The following is a 22,780-nucleotide window of genomic DNA, read 5'->3' on the forward strand; positions in this document are numbered from 1 at the left end:
TTTAAGAGACCGACTACAAAGCGGATTCTCAAAAGCTTTATCGGCTTATGTTCATATCTAAGGGCCCACATTAAAGACTTTACGTTAAAAATTGAGCCTTTCCAACAGTTAGTAACATCCAAATCTAAATTTAAATGGACAGAAAATCATGATGTTCTCTTTGAACAATTAAAAGAAGATATACTAAACGCTCCATCAGTTGCTCACTTTGACGATTCGCTAGAAATTCGCGTCTATAGCGATTGCAGTCAAACTCAGGCAGAAGGACTACTCCCCTGCTATGACCCAAAAACTGACATTGAGAAGGTGGTTGCTTATTGTTCCCGGAGGCTAACGAAAAGTGAAGAGAAAGCAAGCATTTGGCAAAAAGAGTTGTACGCTCTCATATACACACTGCGCAAATTTCGCTACTTTCTACTTAATAGAAAATTTAACCTGTACGTAGACGCAAAGTGTATCGCGACGATGAATACCCAGCCGGACAAAGTCGGGAAATACACAAGATATAAGTTATTTCTAGCTGATTATGATTTTGATATACAATATTTGCCTGGATCCAAACACCCAGCAGATATAATCAGTAGGCTAGAACAGGCCCAAGATATTAAGAAAGAAGGTGAAAAAGAAGAAAATGACGAAGAAAAGGGGGAAGACTACTATGCTTTTAAATCAAATAGCCTTCAAGTTAATACTGTAGAAGCAGGAAATAACGAGCCTTTACCGAATATCGCAAGAGAGCAGCGCAAAGATGAAAATTCCAAAGACATCATTTCCGTTTTAGAGGGAAGGGAGCCGGAAAAGATCTCTACAGTCAGATCAGCAAGATTTTTTTGTCTTTAAAACGGCATCTTATATCGAAAACAAAACCACCCCGATTATGGATTACTACATCTTTTATGCATACCGAAGTCCATAGCTAATTTCTGGTTCACAAACTTTTACCGCCAGGCGACCAATCCGCATTTTGGATTTTCAAAATCATACAAGACCGCTATCAAGAAATTTTATATGCCATATCTGAAAAACTAGCTGGCTCATAAGATACGCACGTGTACTGATTGCCAACATCTGAAGAAACTAGCACCGAAGAAACAAGCCGAACTCTTGCATCACCCGGTGGGAGAGATAGCAACAACATGGATATACGACGAGTTAGGGCCCCTACCAAGCAGAGAAGGAAGAAATAAGTACATACTAGTAGCCACGGAACTAGCCACACGATATGTCCTTGCAAAGACAGTAGACGCCATAAACGCGGAAAACAGAGGAATTTCTGGAACATGATATTATTCTCAAATTTGGAGCTTTTACAACATTATATTGGGACCGACACCCAGTACATGGAGCAACTCGTTTACAAAATTTGGCGCAGAAGTACATTTTGTCTATAAGTACTCACCCGCATATAATCATGCTTCCATAGGATTGGTAGAGCAAACTAATAAAATCATACAGAATTGTCTAAAGTTTTTCGTGCAAGAACACCATACGGATTGGGAAAAATGGTTACCGCACGTTATCTTTGGTATCAATACGTACGTACAAGGAGGGACCAAATATTCTGCAAGTTTCTTATTGTTTGGTTATGAACCCAGGACCCCGCCAGAATGTACGCTAAAATCAAGACAACATATACAAATTGACAGAGATAAACTAGCGACCATCAGGAAGAAAGTACGAAACAACCTGGAACAGGTGCATAACGGACAAAAGCAGTTTTACCATAAGCGCCATAAACAAACAACTTATAATCCAGGGGACCTTGTTTTGGTATATTATCCCACAAGGAAAATAGGCTTACCCGAACACTTCACAGTTCACTACGACGGCCCGGCACGCGTCCTGGAGAAGATTAATTCAAATTTGTATAGAGTAGAATTACCGTCTAAATTCAAGGACAGAATTCAAGAAATTGCGGTGGACCGTTTAAAACCATTTTACGAAGACCAAACAGAGGGAAGACAAAATTAATGGGAAAGAGGCACAAATCTAAAAAAGAAGAATTTAACAAAATTCCTAGTACTTACCGTAGTAGAAGAGGAACTAACACCAGAAGAACCGAAGAAAGAAAAAAAAAAAGGAGAGAGATGCACTGACATAAATTCACACTTCTTTATTTCAACTATAAACTATATCTCATTTTGTTACTTAACTTCATTACAATTTGTGTTTCCGTTCTCTTCGCAAAATGCAAGATCAACATTTTTTCTCTTTCTTTTTTAGTTTCAAAAGTCATTAATCTTTGCAAGGTCGAAATACAATGCTTTCTTGTTTCTAACATCGTCTCTTCAGTACGAACGTACATGAATGCTTATTACGTCATTTTTTTCTCCTTATACAGGATGTTCATAAAATCAGGATCTTGATAACATTATATAGAGTGACCAAAAATTCACATTCTCTATTTTTTCTTTTTTTAAGAAAAGAAGCTATTAAATTCCAAAACTGATTCTTCTCTTTTCATTCGTTCTAATAATAAATTTGTGCCTCGCCTTTCACAAGTCCCGTTACAAAACAAAACTTAACCAATGGGCTAAACATATCTTCACCATTAGGAAGACTCAATCCACTGGCGCCTACTACCACACCGAAAGAGACTCCACTGATATAGACTACCCATACCGGATGTGACCGATCCGTAATAAACTGATATATTTATTCATCACAGTGAAGATACTTCTACCCACTTTGAGGGAAATGATAAACTGTTTTTGATCCTGCTTAGTTGGGAAGGAACCACAGTGTTATTACCATTATGTGTATATTTCACAACAAGTTTTTCATAAGTGATATTGGTGTATTATGGTGTTTATAGTGTTTTCTTGTGTATAAACAGTATCTCAAGTGTGTCAGCGTTGGTGCAGTCACCTTTTACTAATTACGATTGTGTACTTTCTCAAAATAATCTTCCAGATTATTTTTTTTCCAGTGTGGGGGGTGCAAGGATCCCTACATCACAACAGACGCACGTTTCAACTCAACACGTGCTATTATTTATAAACAACATAGCAGACAGCAAGCCAACGCAGAGGAACACCGAGGAACGCCGAAAGCAGACGGACCTCACGGAAGGACCCGAAGAGGACAAATAAAAGGAGGAACACCGAGGGACCCAGCATCAGTCGTCCAACTGATCAAATCACCTACACCGCCCTGAGATCGCACTGGACTAGGGGTACACCCATCCTTCCCGAGGTCGCACTGGACTATGGATCCTCTCAACAACAAAGCCTTGCGAAGCTGCCTTGAGCTGAGGGGGCTATCCTTCCAAACTCACCGAACCGGCAGGTGCCTTGGAGACTGCTTTGAGAGAAGGGGCACCGTGCAAAACACCTATACTCCTCTACTTGGACATTAACGAGGAAACAGCATTATTCTCTTTGTAATCAAAGACGTTTTGTATTTATCAAATTTTATAATAAAATTGGTGAAGGGATAAATCTCGGACCATTATTGACTCTACCAAAATCATTACAATATATATATATATACTACGCTGATGCAGGCAATGTATCTCAGAAATAAACGTGACTAGATTATTTTACAATACGTCATTTCAAGTGGCAGATACAGGGACGAATTTAACATTAACATTAGAGACACAGAAATAAAGCTCTCTGACTGCGGCCAAGTTTCGAGATAGATAGCCATCTCACAAAGCAATTAATAATATACCGTATACTATGACACTTTGCAGGTGTCATAGGACACCTGTACATAATAAACTCAACATTTTGAATAGCCTTCGTATAATTTGCGTGTATATTAGAAGTTACCAATGACATACTTACGTCACTTCCAAAAATAACATTTTCTTTTCTACTCTTATCAGAGTCAAGTGGCTAGAATTCTTCGGGACTTCCCCAAGTGGTCCGGAATAAGCAGTCCTTAAATATGGACTCCAAAACAGTGAAAAGTGAGTGAATTTGACTATTCTTAATGACAATGTACCTTACTCCTCCCTTCTCCTCTTGTGTTCTGTGCAACTTGCGGGAAACTAAAAATGTAGTGGTTGCAGTGAACAAAGAGACTCGACAGAAGGTAACTCATGTAAAGTGTATTGTTACGCCTACTACTGGCACTTGACTTAATAAATTAATTTCATCTAATATTTGTGTGACAAGAAACGTACTCATCACTTTATATGTTCAAAATATACTTTGCTTCCAGTTTGGAACTATGACAATCCAGTATTTGCGTGGTGATAGTGTAAAAGTGAACATATTATAGTAGATACCAATAACTAATCATGATGTGTACTTAAGGATATATTCAACCATCGTATCTGCGACGTATTCTAATCTATAATTATCACACCTGGGAAGCAGCAGTAATATGGACCAGTCCAAGGATAGTGTCATTTGAGATTATGTTATTATTTTACGTCCGTGAAAGTGCCAGAAATTGAATCACGCATCAGCGTCGCGAAATCGATAACTCACGGAATTATTGGTAAAAATACAATATACAAGAATAAAAATATTAATGTGCAGTTAAAGTGTGAAATTATCTATCTATTCTCAATGTATTAGCGTTGTTTGTGATATATACAGTATTTAGTGGCTGTGTAATGTACGGCAAGTTATATACTGTAATTCCATGACAACATGTTCTTTTGTATTTTTAATAAATATATTTCAGTGCTCCCATAACCATAATTGTTATGACAGATAAAGTTGTTGTTGATTTAGAGTTCAGCGTCCCTTTCACCAGCGAGGCTATATGAGACGGGATCTACTGATTAACGTCGAATCCGAACCACATGAGTTCCCGCCGGGAATCAAACCGGGGCTTCCACGCCAAAGGCGCGTACGTTAACAGCTTACCCACGAAGGAATTCATGTCAAATTAAGCATTATAAGTTTATTCATTTCTGGCCGCTGTATTTAGCACCGTACTGGTACAAGGTATTAATATCGCTGTTATTAACTTGTACTGTATTTGAACAAAAGATGTTCCTGGAATCAGTCAGTAGCTAAAATTTTGTTATGTGATACAACTTCGTTGTGATACAGTGATACGAACTTCGGTCCTTTATTCTCTGGACCGTTTAAAAGCCTAAAAATCTTTCTAAGAGGACCAAATATCGTTGTATATGGCTTGCCTTTCATACGTACTAAACTCTATATAAATCTTTATAAATTACTCGCTCGATCAGGAACAAAATGTTTCTTACCCTTATAATACTTTATGGATATCTGTAGGTTCTAAAAAATAAGATGGATTTAAAACTGGCCAAGTTAATAGGAATTACTGTTGCAGAAATGTTTAAACCACTAATTTAAGAAGAGTCAGTTCTGTGTTTGACATGAAATTATATAATTGGAACAATATTCTAAATTCTAGAGAAGATATATGTAAGAACTAAAAGATACTTACGCCCATCAGGATGTTCTTCTGTTACTGAAGGTTTCTCAGTAACTCCCTTTTCCACATCTAAAGCTCTTTTTAAAATATTTTGTGTTCGAAGTAATTCCACTTTTGGTAATCGATATTTATTACGTTCTTGCTTCTCCAAATTCAAGTTGGTCAAGATACAATCAAAATCTACAAGAGAGAAAAAATAAACAGCTTCAGTTTTCTTGTGCAAGTTATGAGTTACTGTAACAACCATCTATTTAAAGTAATGTGCATATCTAATGCATATCCAGGGAGAAAGATTATGTTACTTGAACTGGATCCATTTGATCTTCTCATCCCTTCTCAGTACCGAAAATATCCAATATGGGATCTACAATTTAAGGACTGTCTCAGAAATAAAGTAACCACTTGGAATTGTGTTTATCTACTACATTGTTTACAAATTGAACTCAGCGTTCTTTTTGACTTTAACATTAGAGCCAAACACATATTACAACCCATAAAAAAATAAATAAAATAAAATAAACTCTTACTGCTCCCGAAAGAATTTTCGAACTTTGCTTCTGATACCTTGCATTAAATTGCGCACAGTCGTTTCACTGATAGTACGGACTGCACTGTTCAACATTTGTTTGAATTGCTGGAGGTTAGTGGCAGCCCGACCCTTCTTCCTGAGAATTCGCTTCACAGTTGCCCAGTAGCGTTCGATGGAGCGAAGTTGGGGAACGTTTGGTGGGTTTAGTTCTTTCGTCACGAAACACAGCTGATTCGTGGTTCACGAACTGACAAATGTGTTTTCTTCAAAATGTGCAGAATCTTTTTCTCCAAAGTTTTAGTAGATATACCTAGTTTTCGTCCTCTTCCTTTTTAAATCTTTAATAGTATAATGTTCTCCAAACTTGAGTATCACGTTTCTGACACCAGAGTACGACACATTTACCGACTTGGCGATCCTTCGCATTTAAAGTCCCTTCTGAGTGCACCATTTGTGCAGAATTAATTTTCGCTTCGCTTCATTAATTTGTGGCATGACCGCTCACTTCCATACACAGACGACTTTGCTATGGCATTTCAACTACAGTTATGTGGCATTGTTCAGAGCCATCTATGAGATACTACTGGAGCGTCTGTAGAGTTCTGTCATATATTTTCTAGTGGTCACTTTATTTCCGAGATAGTCCTTAAATGGAATCCGCATTACTACTAGGGTCTGTATCATCTGACGATAAGTATTCCGCCAGAAATTGAATACGAAAACATGTGCGTTAGTCACGAGAAGCAATGTCGATACTGATATTAGCACTATTTATTAAACATCATGGGAAGCTATCTGATCGTAGAGGAAAACGTACATAAACACATACAAAAAGAAGAATGCTAAATTCCGAATCACGTAGTGAACGGAGTTCACCAAACAATGTAAGCCACTTGAAGAGCAATCTTATCAATAACCTCAAAAGGTACTAACCTTGCTCTTCTGTATCCTGTAGTTAAGTTCAAATGTAAAACATCGAATTTTCGCTGACATCTGTCAGCTTCTGTTAAGACATAGGTAAGAAAAGATTTCAGTCGAGATATGATGTATGGGAATTAATTACATACGAAAAAATAACTTAAAAAATAAATAAAACGAAAATATTTAAGTTGGTAAATAAAAACTTACTGCGACTGGACAATTCACGTATCTTAAATTTTAAATCATTCATGAAAACTCAAATATCCAGTGGGCAATAACGGCATTATCAAAGAAGAGGTCACATCGACCGTAAATGCGAGTAACATGGAGTTAGCGTTCATGGATGTGGAGAATATGCACGTCTTTACGTCCCGTATCTTTGACACCAGCCTGTACTCGAGTTTATTAACAAAACAAAAAATTCCCTTAATTGAAGTATGAAATCCTAAATTCCTTTCTAAATCCCGTGCTGTCTAAAAGAAGTTTTTTCAATTTTTGGACCAACTTTATAAACAGACTGACAAATTGACCATGGGGTATCCTTCTCCTTAACAAATATATTATCTTCAGAACTGCTATGCACAAAATACTACCGCGCTGTATACGAAAGGTTATTTTTACACAAGGAAGACATTCAGTTAGAACTTACTTAAAACAGTTTAGAATCCATACACCCCAACATGAAAGTTACAAACGGAACTCAAATTTACTAACAACATAGTCTAAATTTTCTGGACCTGGCCATATAGAGGAATGAAGCGAACTCCACATCAAGGTTCACCGCAAAGATACAGTAGGCACTCATGCGAATATATTTAAAAAACAATAGTTAACAATTGGAAGAAAATCTTTCACAGTGCTTCAATTCTTTGTTCCAATGACGACAAAATATCTTACATGATTTTTTTTTTCTAAATTGTAAACATTGAGAAAACAAGCTGCAGTGTCGCGGAGTACACCAGTGAAGGAATTTTGTCATGTCGAAAATTTCTTCCAGTACTCCTACACTCGAATTCAATCAAAAAATTAAAATTGGTTGTATATCAGTGTTCACCTGACTATTGCCATGGAAACATGTATACAAGAACTATTTAAATCTGTGGGAAAACAAACCTTCACAACACTATAAAAGTAATCTTTTTAACTTTTTTATAATCATCGGATTTTCCATGAAAACTTTCAATTAATAAACACGGATATTTAGAACTAAATATTGTCAAAATAACCCGATCCTAAAAGATGACGTGTGGTATTACGTTACGGCATAAGATATTAAATACGAATTATTGATCGGTACCACCCCGCATAGTGGGTTGATTCCGATCACTCATGTATTGCTGCGGATGATCGGTATAAGACTGAGCGGGAGGTGATACAGAGCATGAAGAAACATTTCAACATATATTATCAGTAAATGTCAGAGTACAGAACACACTACAAAAAATAGAGACGTACAATATTGGTAAAAAGAACGTTTGCTGTCACAGTTATTCCACACCTTGAACATGGAGACCTAGGAATTTGACACCTCGCCGACACACCCATCTTTCAGTCGCAATCATGACAATCTGGTAAAGATCAGTCAGGTTCATCATGAATATCCAGGAACACAAATATAACTTGTATTTTTCCACATTTTTTACGAAGAAACTTTACCTCTTACCTGTTGAACTCAAGGACTTGCGTCGCTTGTCCAAAAAAGTAACGTGTGTGGGTTTTGCTCACAGGGAATTTTACACGCCATTTATCAAATAATAGTCCTTCAACAAGATGCATCTCCTCCTCCTCAGTGAAAACTGTTTGACAACCATATATATATATATATATATATATATATATATATATATATATATATATATATATATATATATATATATATATATATATATATATATATATATATATATATTGCTGTACTTACTTGTAGCGTTGTCACAAAATTTTATATATATTGGACGTTATACATTTCTCCTGCCTTTCGGATACTTATTCAAACCTTCTGTACCTTTCGCATTTTTTCCTCAAGTTGTTTTACATTATAATTACGCAGAGCATGCGAACCAACATGTTTCAAACACTTTCTCGGCATGGTCGGTTTCACCTCCAAAGCTTGGCATAAATTTGTAAAGCAACCCACCATCACTACACCAGTTTTGATACTGTTATGCAAACTTAAACGAAGTAAGTTGATTTACCTTGCTACGATATAGTGTTCTACCAAAAGCTATAAACTACATACTGTAGTCACACCAATATAACGGAAACAGGGTATCGCAATAATTATGTTTTTACCATTAAGCAAATTTGCACTATACACGCAATCTGTATGCATCATACTCTGACTTTCTATGGTCACAGGTCTTGGGTCTAAATCACCCTTCTTCTCATGATATCTTTCCTACACTCAGCTTGAAACGTTAGATGACAGCACTCTCTAAATGCAGGTACTTGGAAATGATCAGTTTCACCCCGCATGATCGGTATCACTCCGTTCTACGGTATGACACACGATAAGCGTGTGACAATCCAAACGCCCTAAAATAACTAACTGTCATAAACTATTAAATTAACAACAAAATATTGAAATATTACAGAAAAATTGTCGTGGGAAATAAGCTGAAAAATGGACTCCTACACTAGTTTGATCCTAGGCCAAGTATTTATAGTGGACATTCATGTTTCAATGAACAACAGTTAAAAATGAGCGTGCAATTTATACTGCCGCCTCCAGTCTCTTTTCAACAATGTATTTTCCCTCACCCTCCATTTTCCACTCAAAAACTTTAGTGCCGCTATGACAATCGATTTTTAGTAAAGGCGCGATATTTTCTCAATTAATACTGAAACCAGAAGTGATAGCAGATATTCTTGGAACGCTTAACTGATTGCAGGAAATATGCTTCTCGCTATATACCACTGTTTTTACTCTATAGTGATTAACATTAAAACCGGAAGTGAATGATTTCTTCCACTTGTGGTTTGATTTGATTTGGTTAGCGTTCCTTTAGCGCGTTAGATGCAAGGGTATATGAGCCAAGGACCTAGGCTTAACGTGGGATCCGAACCACATCAGATCTATTCAGAAATGGAACCCGAGTCTCCAATACCAAAGGCGCGTTCGCTAATAACTCAAATATGTATATAAAGGAGTTTCTGGAAAACCAACTCTTTAAAAAAATATTACATCAGGTTTAAATATCATTCAAAACAACATTAAAATAAACGATATCTGAATGAACAGGATGTCTGTATTTCGTTCAATTTCAAACAGATAACAAAAAATGTTCAGAAAGCGTAATTTTAGCACATGATTAATGCTCTAAACAGCACAGAATAAGATACAATGCGCTGGATTCAGCATGTATCTATGAAGTTTCACACTGTCTTGCTCAAAATAAAACCTGGCCATCTATCTCATCGAGAACTCCTGTACCGTAAGCTACAGTTTGATATATTTTTTTTTTTTTAAGCCAAACTGTTGGAATTTCCTATGTGCGAATACGGCCTCTTAAAGCAAGGTGGATGGACAAATTTTTTTTAACAACTGTACACACCAAGATACTTACATGAAAATGATGAACAGATATACACAACTAAATGTAAAGAACATATTCAGGATGATACCAAACACAACGATACGCGAACATCGGATCTTTCGAAACAATTGAAAGATATAAAACACTACACTGATAAAATGGAATGATCAAAAAAAATCTTTATAATTCACAGAAAGATACGCATACAAGACCTTTCTCATTCGAATGCAGGAATCCAAATTAAATTCACACCTGAGCACTCTGGATGGCAGCTAGAATAAGCTAACTGATACCTTTACCGTCGCCACTAACCACAGAAGAAACACGAAGATTCACGATGAGTACATTGTATAGCAGTAAGAAGGGTTAATTTGTTTTTCTTTTATTTTAATTTCAAATGCACATAATTCTCATACATCGTATCACTAATAAAACATTTTCTTACTTATGTTTTAATGCTGACAACTCTTAGCGAAAATTCTACGTTTAACAAACATGATTGCTTGATCTACATAATACAGAAGAGCAAGGTGAGTTCCTTTTGAGTTTTGAAGTTGGCCTTTCATTTTCTTTTTTCTATTATCGTTACATTTCTTGTCTTTTCAATTGTTTCCTTTCATAAAATGTTACCAATTCATAAATTGCTAACCAATAAAATACGTACAACATAATTTCAATAATTCGAAATCCATCCGTATGAAGGGTAATGCGACTCATAGTGCTAGGTAGGAAGATTGCACGCCTCTGTGGTTATCTGCGTTGGACTCATCTTGAAAGGTTAGAAAACATATACTGCAAACGCGATGCAGAAAAAGCGATGAAAACAAAAATCAAACGATAAGGAAACCCAAACACTCTTTGCTTGAAAAAGAAAGGTCAACGTAAATAAAAGTACAGCGCAAGATATGAACTCCCGGAGATTTGGAGGGAAAAAAAAAAGATTTATTAAATAAGAAAGCATACTATTAGCCATTTTATTTAATGCACAGCAATATGGTTTAAAAACATGTATAATGTACAAATACGAGGGTCATTAGATAAGTTTTGAGACACAGCTCTGGGTACACACATCTTTATTTCAATTATTCAACTTTTCGAAGTATTCTCCCCTACATTCCATACAACGTCTCATCCTCCTAAACCAATCCTGGAAATACTAGTGCCACTGTATTTCAAGCAGTGCACGTAACTGTTTTTTTGTAGATACTGGGGTCAAATTGGTATATCTAGATTTCACCACCCGTCACAGTGTCTGAAACCCTCCTAGAATCCTCATTTTGATACTTCTGAAGTATGTCTTGACATCTTCCACTCTTGTTTGTTTTTAATTTTCAGTCAAGTTGTGTGGCACCCACCGAGATGAAACTTTTCTCATACGCGAGTGTTTATGCAGGATAGTTGGAACACTCGGCGCACTAATCCCAAGGGCATACTCGATGTCACTGTGCGTCATTCGCGGATCGTCCCTAATCATCTGCTCTCTGATATCACTGTTTTCCTCTGTCACTGCTGTTGATGGCCTTCTACTGTGCCCCTTGTCTTCCAATGAGGTCCGATCCCGTTTAAATTCTCGAAACCAACGAAACATTACGGCACATGATGGTGCACTCTCTCCAAAGGCTTTCCAGCGACTCCGTAAATTACATTTCAAGTTGTACAGAATCATTGCTTGAAAAATTCCTTCTTTCCAACTTTCGCTACAGTGCAAATTGTGTCAACTCCGGCCGCTTGGCAACACCGCTCACCACGTCATATGGCATGATTGTCGCGAGACTGGGTCTGTTCACTTACAAAGGAAGCTCCTCATGCAAGGAAAATTTTATTCTCACAGTATCTGTTAGGCTGTATCTCAAAACTTTCCTAATCACCCTCGTATTTGGTTTTGCTACCCATATACTCCCGAAAATTCACTCTAAAAGTTCTACAGCGCTCGCTTTGCTATCGGCCACGGTATCGCAGAGGTTTCCTGATGAATAATCCTCAAGAGTCGCCCATTATCTGGGGTGTGCGTTTAAAAATAAGTATCATCAAAGAGAATAGAGTTAATGAGTGCGAGACCACAGGTTAGCACCATATCGAGAAATGAAATGTCTTTAATCATTTTCTCAGAATCTTCTAGATACTTCTGTTGCGTACTCGATCGTTCCATCTTGAAACCACAGATACAAATTTCTGAGAATATAAGGATTTAGGGTTTAGATTTCTGGGCTTTTGGATCTATGGCCATTTAGCCCGTCATGTATGAGGAACGACGTCCCTCGGCGAGCACACTATTCGGGGAAAAGGAAGGAAGAAAAGATTGGGGAGGAAGGGAAGCGGCCTGGGATCTGTACGTTAGGTATCACCCCGGCATTTTCCTGGTATGAATGAGGAAAACCCAGAAAAACTTCATTCAGGATGGCTGCCCTGAAACAGCTTTCCAAACTTTTTCGACCGAGTGCCCCCACCGGAAATCGAACCCGAGACCGCTAGCACCTAAACAGATTTATATATGCGATTAAATTTACAATATTGCTTATTTTATAAATTCTTAAATAAAGGGTGCGGCAGAAATAGCTAGACGATGTAAAATGAACATAGAAAATGTAACCCGATAGATAACGTACTCATTGTTGTTGCTTTGTTTTGTAGAATGGTTCAAAGCATTGTGTATGCATGTAGGTTTGTTCGACTGTTCGGTGCGCATGCGCAGTATTGGAAGAATTACGTAAGCCTTCCGTCAGTAGCCATGAAGCGTTGGTCGGACGAACATCGCGCTTTCGCAGTGGAGTGTTTCTTCAACAACAAAGACTCTGCAACAATTACGCAGCGTAAGTTTCAGAATCATTTTAACATTGGCAGAAATGGACAAGTACCGACACGACAAACTATTCTTAATTGGGTTACAAAGTTCCGAGCTTCGGCTTCTGCAAGATCAAAGAAATCCCCAGGTCGTCGACGTTCAGTGAGAACACTAGGCAACATAGAGAGGGTTCGAGAAGCATTAATTAGAAGTCCAAGGCGTTCAGCTCGTCGGCATGCTGTGTCACTTGGTATGTCAGATAGGAGTATGCGGCGAATATTACACCAGGATCTACACTTCCACCCATTCAAAATTCAGATGATTTACAAGTTGCTCCCTGAGGATTTTAATGCTCGCGTACAATTATGCAATACGCTGTTGCAAATGATTAATGAGAACCCAAACTTTCTACAGAGGTTAATCATGTCCGACGAGGCTCATTTTCACATTGATGGGTGTGTAAATAAGCAGAATTTCCGTTTCTGGGCACCCACAAATCCAAGGTTGTTGCATGAAGTGCCCCTTTATAGCCCTAAAGTAACAGTATGGTGTGGTGTTTATTTTGATGGGATTATTGGACCATACTTTTTCAACGACGAGGATGGTAACACTGTAACTGTCACGTGTGCTCGATATGTGGAAATGCTCGAAAACTTTTTACTCCCAGAACTGCGATGGCGTCGCCTTAGACAGATGTGGTCCCAACAAGACGGGGCCACGTCACACACAGCAATTGCATCGATCAACATTCTTGGGAGGATGTTTCCAGGACGGGTTGTCTCTCGTCGCGGCAATGTTCCTTGGCCTGCACGCTCGCCCGACCTATCGATATGTGACTTCTTCCTATGGGGTTACTTGAAGCAACAAATGTATGCAACAAAATCTGCAACATTACAGGATTTGCGTGAATCCATTCAACATGGAGTCCACCAAACCCCGCTGGACATGGTTCAACGAGCTCTGGGTGCTGTGAGGCGACGTGTAGAGATCTGTTTGAATAACCATGGTGCACACCTCACTGACATAATTTTCAAGACGTAGTTACCATATGTAATGCTTTTGTATATACATTCTGAACATGTAAAACTTTTGTTCATAAAAGGTCATTAAAATATTTAATTTGCAAAAAACACCGTCTAACTATTTCTGCCGCACCCTATACAACAAATTTGACGTCTCTATAACGCAAATGAATGATTTCAGTTTACAAAAATATTTTCTCTCTAATTTAATTTCTGTAAGAATAATACTAACGAATTGTCTTTTTTATACAGGATAACTGAAAGAATATACTCATACTCTTGAAGGATACACTTATATTTGGAGAAGAGAATGAATGTACTTTTCATTCAAGTTTGTAGAAGATAAATATTTGTCAAGTCAAGAGAAATATCAAGTACTGAATTGGAACAATTACTATTGAGACATATTGTGGTACAAAAATAGAAGTGAATGTCATACTATTGACTGTGCCAACACACATTTTTCTTTTTAACAAGATCTTTCATGAATTCAGAAAACACAACAGAAAATCTCATCTTTAAAAATAAAAGCTTTCCAGATTTGTTTGTCACACAAATGAGCGAAAGTCTCAAAGCACACATAGCGACAGAAAAGTGTATTCAATCCATATATATCCGCACCTAGTTTTTCTTTCTGCATTTGCTTATTGTGGGACGATCGTCGCTGAGTTTTCGAGGTGTGGCCTGATAAATGCAAATGAACTGTCATTACGAAGAACAATATCCACGGGAACACTTTCAAAAATTGCCTAACAAGACGCTTTTCATTTAAGCCGTTATTTCCTTACATTCTTGTACAATAACCATTTTGTATAGATGGAACTGAAGGTTGTGTGTAAGATTCTTGAACTCCGGCAAGACATTCTCTAGGCCTTAATATGTCTAACGGCTGAATGACGTGGAGATATGTTACCGCTCACTTTACTAGTGTAGTATTCTCCTATATTCGAACACTATGACAACTATCGAACAATTTTCATTTTTAAAGACAACCCTATCTGGTAGAGTCACAATTCTCGACTGGTAGAGTCACAATTCTCGAAACACATTTGAATCACAATGGTTGGCGACTTGAAATGGCACCATCGCTGCTGTGCAAATATGTAGCTCCCCTCCGCCCAACGCCACCAGTGCTAATATAGTGGCAAGTTTAAATACGGGAGATGAATATACCAGATCTTACATAAATTAAGAAAAGATATGCCAGTACCGTTGTGAGTGTATGGGCTTTGAAGCAATAATATTAAGGAAGATGTAATCCATTCAAATATTAAGGGTTAATGGGGTCAGAGATGATTTGCTTTTCCTGTATGCTTCTATTAACTTTTAATCGTTGTGGCTTTGGTACCTGGGTAGTGGCGTAAATGGAAGTACGAGAAGTGAACAAACAAAGCTGGAGGGTTGATTTGTGATGGAAGGACGTAGTAGTCGCAACTGAGTGGTTAATTGACATTTATTGAGTTGTTTTATCTGGAATTTAGCGTCCCGTTCAATACCGAAGCTACATGAGATGTGAGCCTACAGCTTAATGTGGGATCAGAACTACACGAGCTCCCAGAGGGAATCGAACCCGAGTCTACGCTAACCATACAGCCACGAGGGAGTTTAGAACTTATTGAGATTATGTCGATTAGATATCAATTGTTTTGAAAAGTGCTACTCACATGATATATTGTACAAAAATGTGTTTAAAGTGATGGAGAAGCGGATATTTCACTAATTTAGAAAAATAAATATTCTCGAAGCTGTTTGGAAAAGACTGATTGTCACCGATAATATATCGAAAACTCAGCTGACAATTTATACTTTTATAACTGACAACGAACGACTAGGAACCTAAGATGGCGCAAAGATTCTCGTTACGTACCTTTAAACCATATAATCCTGAGCCTGTGACGTAATACTGTATGCAGAGCTGTATAATAATTTCTCTAGAGAAAATGACACAAATATGCAAATGCCATTAGAGATTCAAGAAACTTTAAAATCCTCTTTGTATTTATTGTGAGAGCAAAAGGTAATGAAAATTGTTAAGAATACGCTACAACTAAAATTGTAGCGGAGCTGTCTTTCAACGAATTTTATGGCCTGCTTACTAAATATTATTGAAGAAAATGGAACACCAGGGTGGAGAACTGCAATTTTCATACAAGGCAGCAGATAGATCAGTTAGCAATGAACTTTCATTAAAGTTAAAACGTCATGCGAATTATATTTGTTTGGTGAATAATTCCCTGAGATGTTAATGGATCAACTGTCTGATGGGAATCGATGTAACGAGATTCGGAATCATATTATCAGATGGGGAACTGGACTTCATCGATTGGATGGTAAGGTGATGCAGACTGTAATCAGTATCAACTGTCTGAAAATCGAAAGAACTCTATTCTCTGTTACAATAATAGACACAAAAACTTTTTTCTACTCAATACCTGCTGCTGCTAAACGATTCTCTTGCATAGATACTTTTAAATATGACTTGATCAACGTGTACTGTATTACAAGAGGGCTGAGATTCAATTAACATTAATCATCTGTTTTGTTTCAATGGTGAGACAACTGATGCAAGATATGAAGTCTTCTATGAATTGGTGTTGGTAATAAAACCACTTTCAAGAAATAAATAATCGCTAAAATGATTCATGAATAGTGTTGATCAATTTAAACTCCGTAATTTATAGTGTATAAACCATATACCAAAATTTCAATGACTATATATATATGTATATATATATATATTGTAAGCATTTATTCTTCAACACAGAAGAAACAACAGATTGGCACATAATTCTATCACCTTAACTGACAATTTACTGCTAACATCGAAATTTTAGATTTAGATACCAAGAGCCATAAACTTTCACGTTTACGATTAGAAAGAATGTTCATTTTGCTGCCATATAAATACTGAGGATATGGAAACCTCAGGGTGAGTGATCAGCCTGGAAGTCGTATTAAACAAGCTTCCACCTAGTGCCACACTGCACACTAAGTCTTACTGCAGTAGTTAGTTCAGTAGATTTCAAATTCATCCAAATCCACTGAGGAACTGTGTCCAGGTTCCAATAAAAGGAAGGCATCAATAGAAAGATTAGCTGAGAGAGGGAGATCTACGTGCTACTACATACACTTAACCAAAAAACACACATGTATTTAGAGCCATCAGAGCAAGTATCAAACAAAAAAGCAATACATGTTTCATTTACCCAGCATCTCCATCATGTGAAATTATAAGATTTACTCTAATCTTTAGTCTTCGATTTGGGGATGTTTCGGGAGAGGCATATTAATAAACTTTTATACACAGTCCGACAATATATAATCTTGACAATTGAATGGTACCTTTTTTTTCAAAAGTACTTTCACCTGAATTGATACCACAGGTGGCACGATCGATCATCGCCGGAACGATCTCTGCATATTTGTTTGCAGTATGTCCCGAAGAGTTGATGTTACAATTCTTTGGATATCTTGAACATCGTCAAAGAGTCGCCCTTTCAACGGTAACTTCAGTCTGGGAAACAGACAATAGTCACAAGGGGATAAATCGGGTGATTAAGCACACATACTTGCTTTCGAATTAAAAAATCCTGTACGGCTACTGTCCAGTGAGTGGGTGCATTGTCATGACGCAGGAAGTAGCTGTCTGGTGTTGACTACTCTGGGAGCATACATCGAATCCTTTTCCATAAACGTTATAAAACACTCACACAATAATTTGCAGTGACGGTCTGTTCCTCTGGGAGAAATTCATGCTTAATAATTTCTTTGTCGTTGCAAACATAAAACAGCATTGTCTTCACTTTCGGGATTTGAAAACGAACTCCCTTTTGGAGATGTTGGTGACTTCCACTCAGCACTTTGGCATTTTATTGTTGAATAATAGCGAAAACATCATGTTTCGTCCTCCGCAACAATGTAATTTACAAGATTTCTATTTCTTTGAGCAGTTTCAAGGATGTCCCTTGCATAAAGAACATGTCATTCTTTTGTTGAGCAGACACCGAATAGGGTACAAACTGAGATGCGACTTTTTTCTTGCCTAAATCTTGCAGTAAGATGTGACGAGTAGTTTCCCGGCATACATCAAACTCCTCTGCAACAGTCACACATTGATCTGTGAGATGTTCTCTCACTTTTGCGATGAGGTTTTCTGTATGCACTGAAATTGGACGCCCACGTCTCGCTTCATCTTCAGTTGAATTGCTCGTACCATCTGAATATCTGTGCACGAGAAACAGTATTTCTATACACATGTCGCATAATTTTCACAGTCTCTGTTGCATTTAAGCCGAGTTTTAAACAGAATTCAACCCTTAAAGGATCCTGGCTTTTTGGGCTATTTTTTAGACTTTCAGTCAAGCAGCTACTGTATCGTCACTATTTATCCTAGGATCATGGTTCATACCTCATTCTCTTCAGAATAGAGCTGGCTTTCCAATGGTACCACTTGCATGCTCATACCATATACCAGAAGCGGGAAAAAAATGTCAAAGTGAAAATTTCGGAGGGAAAATTTTTTTTCTCGAACTTTGCCCCTCCTTGGACCCCCCTGTGTGATCGTAGTCATCTAAAAAAAATCTGATAAATAGTACTTGGTATACTGAATGTGTGTGCCAAATTTCAAGTTTCTATCTTGAATAGTAAGGGCGGGAGAATTTTTATCAAAAATTCCCACAATGCCCCAAATTACCATAAAACACTATGATTTCAGGGAAAAAAATTCCTGAGACATCCCTAATTACCCTAGGACTATAATCCGCCAATCATTCTCTTCAGAATAGAACTGTCTTTCAGGCGGTACCATTCACATGTCTCCATAATGTATCTAAGGCGGGAAATTCCTGAAAAAAGGGATTTTTTGGGGCAAAATTTCTCTTTTTTCAACTTTTGCCCCTCTGGACTCCCCCTGTTTTTACGCAGAAATCGGAAAAAAACTTCTGGTAAATACTACTCGGTGGACTGAATGTTTGTGCAAAATTTCAATCTTCTACGTGAAAAAATTGGCCCGCCAGATAAAATTTCCTTACCATGCCCCACTTTTACCCTATACAGAAGTATATCTGGATAAAAATTCACTGAGACGGCCCTAATTACCCTAGAATAATAATCCGACCGTCGTTCTCTTCAGAATGGAACTGCCTTTCAGACGGTATGACTCACGTGGTCCTATCATGTATGTGAGGCGGGAATATGACGAAAAACGGGATTTTTGGGGTAAAAAATCCCTTTTTTTAACCCTTTGCCCCTCTGGTTCCCCCCTGTTTTAGCACTGACATCGGAACAAAAAATCTGGTAAATACTACTCGGTGGACTGAATGTTTGTGCAAAATTTCAATCTTCTACGTAGAAAAATAAGCCCGCCAAAAAATATTGAACATAGGCTTAGAAAATGAGAAAAGAAATTTTTGACTTATGACGTCATCACCTCCTATGTCTGGACGCTGGACGGTCTGAAACCATACGTAATGTCTTCTACAAGGCCTCTGGACTTGGAAAACAAAAAAAAACCGGACGAAAAAGCTCAAATAGAAGAGAAATAACGCAATGTACCATGAAAAACGCGTATGGTACAAATTGTACCATAGGATCCCCAAAGGGTTAAATCTTTGAGTTTTACGTCCCACGGTTATGCCGGTTACGCTAAAGAAGACGGTGATGATGAGTAATGAATGAAATGGTGGAATGAAGAGTGGGAGGAAACGGGATAACCCCGAGAAAACCCACGCACACGGTGTTTGCCCACCACAAAGTTCACTTGGCGGCGGTTAAACAGAATTTAATGTTCGGTTGCTGTGCCATGGCGTTACCATGACAACAGTCTCCCGTTCTCGAGTGAATGACGTCCTAGTTTCCGTCATGCTTAGCGTGAAGGATGCAATACTGTCAGTTCGAAGACAAAGGTTTCGTCTTTTGTTAGCATATTATCATTTCTTTCCAACATCTTCCCTTTCTTCACAATAAAATTAGTTTCATTATATAATTATCGGGTTCTGTAAATCCAACAAAGGATTTTTAATACGCTTTACATTAGAATGAATGATTTGATGTATTTCCTAATGAATTGTCTTATATATATATACAACGATAATGTATATTTTGTATGTACTTCTAAGTATTGTTTCTATTTACGGGCAAAAGTGCTATTTAAAAGAGCACAAGCGGTTAAGAAGAAGAATAAAATATATAAAGAAAAAATTTATTAATCTCCGTTATTAATCTCTTATAAATAATGCCACTCACTCACTGTATCGGTGGCAATGCACTTAATCTGAGTAAAGTTTTACTTTAACAAGAGACCAGTCTATATCTGATATAATTTAAAACTAAATTTGTTTTCATTTAATCTTGTTTTAATAAATATATCGTTAATCACAGAATACTACTGGATTTAAGTCGTCCCTATGACTTTAGACATAGATCATGTGTCATATTGTTTGCTATCTTTGAAATTTAATATTTTACATTAGGAACTTTGTTGAGGTTGATAACGTAAATGTCTATGGACGTGACGTAAAGTCACGTGCAGTGAGAACTGTATTGAGTCCCGGTTCTAAAAGTTCTAGAACAAATTTTGGAATTTAGGAAGAAAGAAAGAAATATGCCTGTATCAACTTTATAATATCATTCGTTATGTAAGTAAAATTGTCATCAGCGCCCAGAATGAATTAACAGATGTGATGGTATAACAAAGAGTTTACATCATGTTCTAATTTCTTTACATACAACTATTTACAAATGAGTTGAGTTTTGTGCTTCTGATCTTTTGCAACTTTGTACTACTGTTAAAATGAAAAGTATATTAAATTCCAAATAAAATCTAAGATTGGTTCCATCGCAATTATACTTGCAACATACAATTTCACTTTAGTTTCCAATACTCATGCTCTGTTACGAAGACAATGATAAAACGATGATTAAAGTGACTGAAGTGATAAAGAGTATTTATCATCCAGAAGTCCACAAAATATCTAAAACTCGCAATCCGAAGATAAAAAGCACTCATCCACTGCGACCCTCAAAGCAATTCTTTCCCTACAAAGGATGGGTAAACAATCTAATACACTATTCTAATGGAAAATTTTCTGAATTGGCACAATAAATAATTACACAATAATTATATGGTAAGGGTTATTTACTGCAACTTACCTGTAAAATCGTAGAAATCTGGTGAGTATATATCGCCATTCTTTGCGTCCGTTTCTACCTGGGACAACCACCTAATTCGAATACGAGGACTTGTTTTGTATATGTTCTGCATTGTTTGGCACACATAAAAGCTGCCTTCTGCGTTGCGAACTGCCAGGAATTCATTCCTATGAACAGAGCGTTAATTAGTATCTGATTTTCGCTATGAAATGAATATTTTTCAATTACCACATCATTAAAATCCAAAAATTAACAATATACTGTACACACTTTTGCACATTACAATTATTAATTTTATTAGTCAATTTACTCGCGTAAAAGGGTTTGATCTTATCTTCTGCCATGTATAAAAGGATATTCTATGCTCTTCCTATTAGTAAAATCAACTATTACGTGGTGTCTGATACAATGCTACTACATTGATTTTTTCCTAAAGTAAAATTCTGTATGATTGAACCTCAAATGTTATTTAACGCTCGAAGAAAGTTCCTGTCACCAGACATCAGCTCATTTTAGCTGAACATAATTACGAAAAACAGATTTCAATTTATATCATAATTCAACTCATCAAATCGTACCGAAGTCAAAAAATAAGTGGATTTCCTTTCTATATTGGTCTAGATGGTCATTCAGTCTGAACAAAGTTGCGAAAAAAAAATGGGTTTCGAAATTCTCGCAAATCACCCATAAATATTTAAAGCATTTTCCTAATTAAAAAAATTATTTTGTGTACATTACACACTGAGTTTCTCATATGTAAGAGAAAGTTTCTCAGTCGCGGCAAAGGACGTGAAAATAATGGCAGAACACCCACAATGATGATGACATCCTGGGCTTGCTTTAATGCGTATACAGATGACTAAGAGGGGAAAACAACTAGAATAAAGATACAAATAAGAGACGCAGATCAGAATTCTGTGGTTTTCGGCTTATCAAAACATCTAGACATTTAGTGTCAAATTAAGAAAGTGTCATTACTAGTACACGATCTTCGAGTCATATTACATTAGGACCAAACAGAACACGAAATTTGGATCAGGGCAACCTCGATATGATCTAGTATACACTAATAAACAGCTTCACTCAAAACCACAAATCTGTGACTTCAAATTGTATAGGTATCACAATTTTTACGCTATGCCCAGAAGCTATATATTTAAGCAGTGTCTATGAAATGAAAAAAATCTGAAATGAAGTGCAATATTTTAAATTCTACATACCGTATGTAAATAGTTGCATCTCAGACTGTTTTATTATGTATAACTCTTAGCTCCAAGTTTTGACCTAGTACGTGAATGTGATTAAATTAATTAAACATAATAAATAAATAAAAATAAAAAATAGAAAACATATATTTATGATGTGTTTAATTTACATATAGTGGGTATTGGAGCAATATCTTAAGTGTAAAACAAATTCACAAGAAAATGTTGCAAGTTCGTTTCACTGAACTACAGAATCACCTATATTTTGC

At 36.9% G+C, this 22,780-nt stretch overlaps 1 protein-coding gene across 2 annotated transcripts in view; it reads right to left on the reverse strand.

The window, feature by feature from the left end:
- The window catches only part of LOC145686050 (uncharacterized), a 55,811-nt gene that overhangs the window by 12,743 nt on the left and 20,288 nt on the right, over nt 1-22,780 (reverse strand). For both annotated transcript variants that reach the window (XM_081758932.1, XM_081758934.1), the window contains exons 5-6: nt 21,307-21,473; nt 5,380-5,547 (exon numbers count right to left, since the gene is read on the reverse strand). In XM_081758932.1, coding sequence (XP_081615058.1) covers nt 5,380-5,547; nt 21,307-21,473 — 335 coding nt within the window. The remainder of the gene's footprint in view (nt 1-5,379; nt 5,548-21,306; nt 21,474-22,780) is intronic.

Source organism: Thermobia domestica, chromosome 5 (assembly GCF_964235325.1).
Source record: "Thermobia domestica chromosome 5, izTheDome1.hap1.1, whole genome shotgun sequence".
NCBI classification, from domain to species: Eukaryota; Metazoa; Arthropoda; class Insecta; order Zygentoma; family Lepismatidae; genus Thermobia; species Thermobia domestica.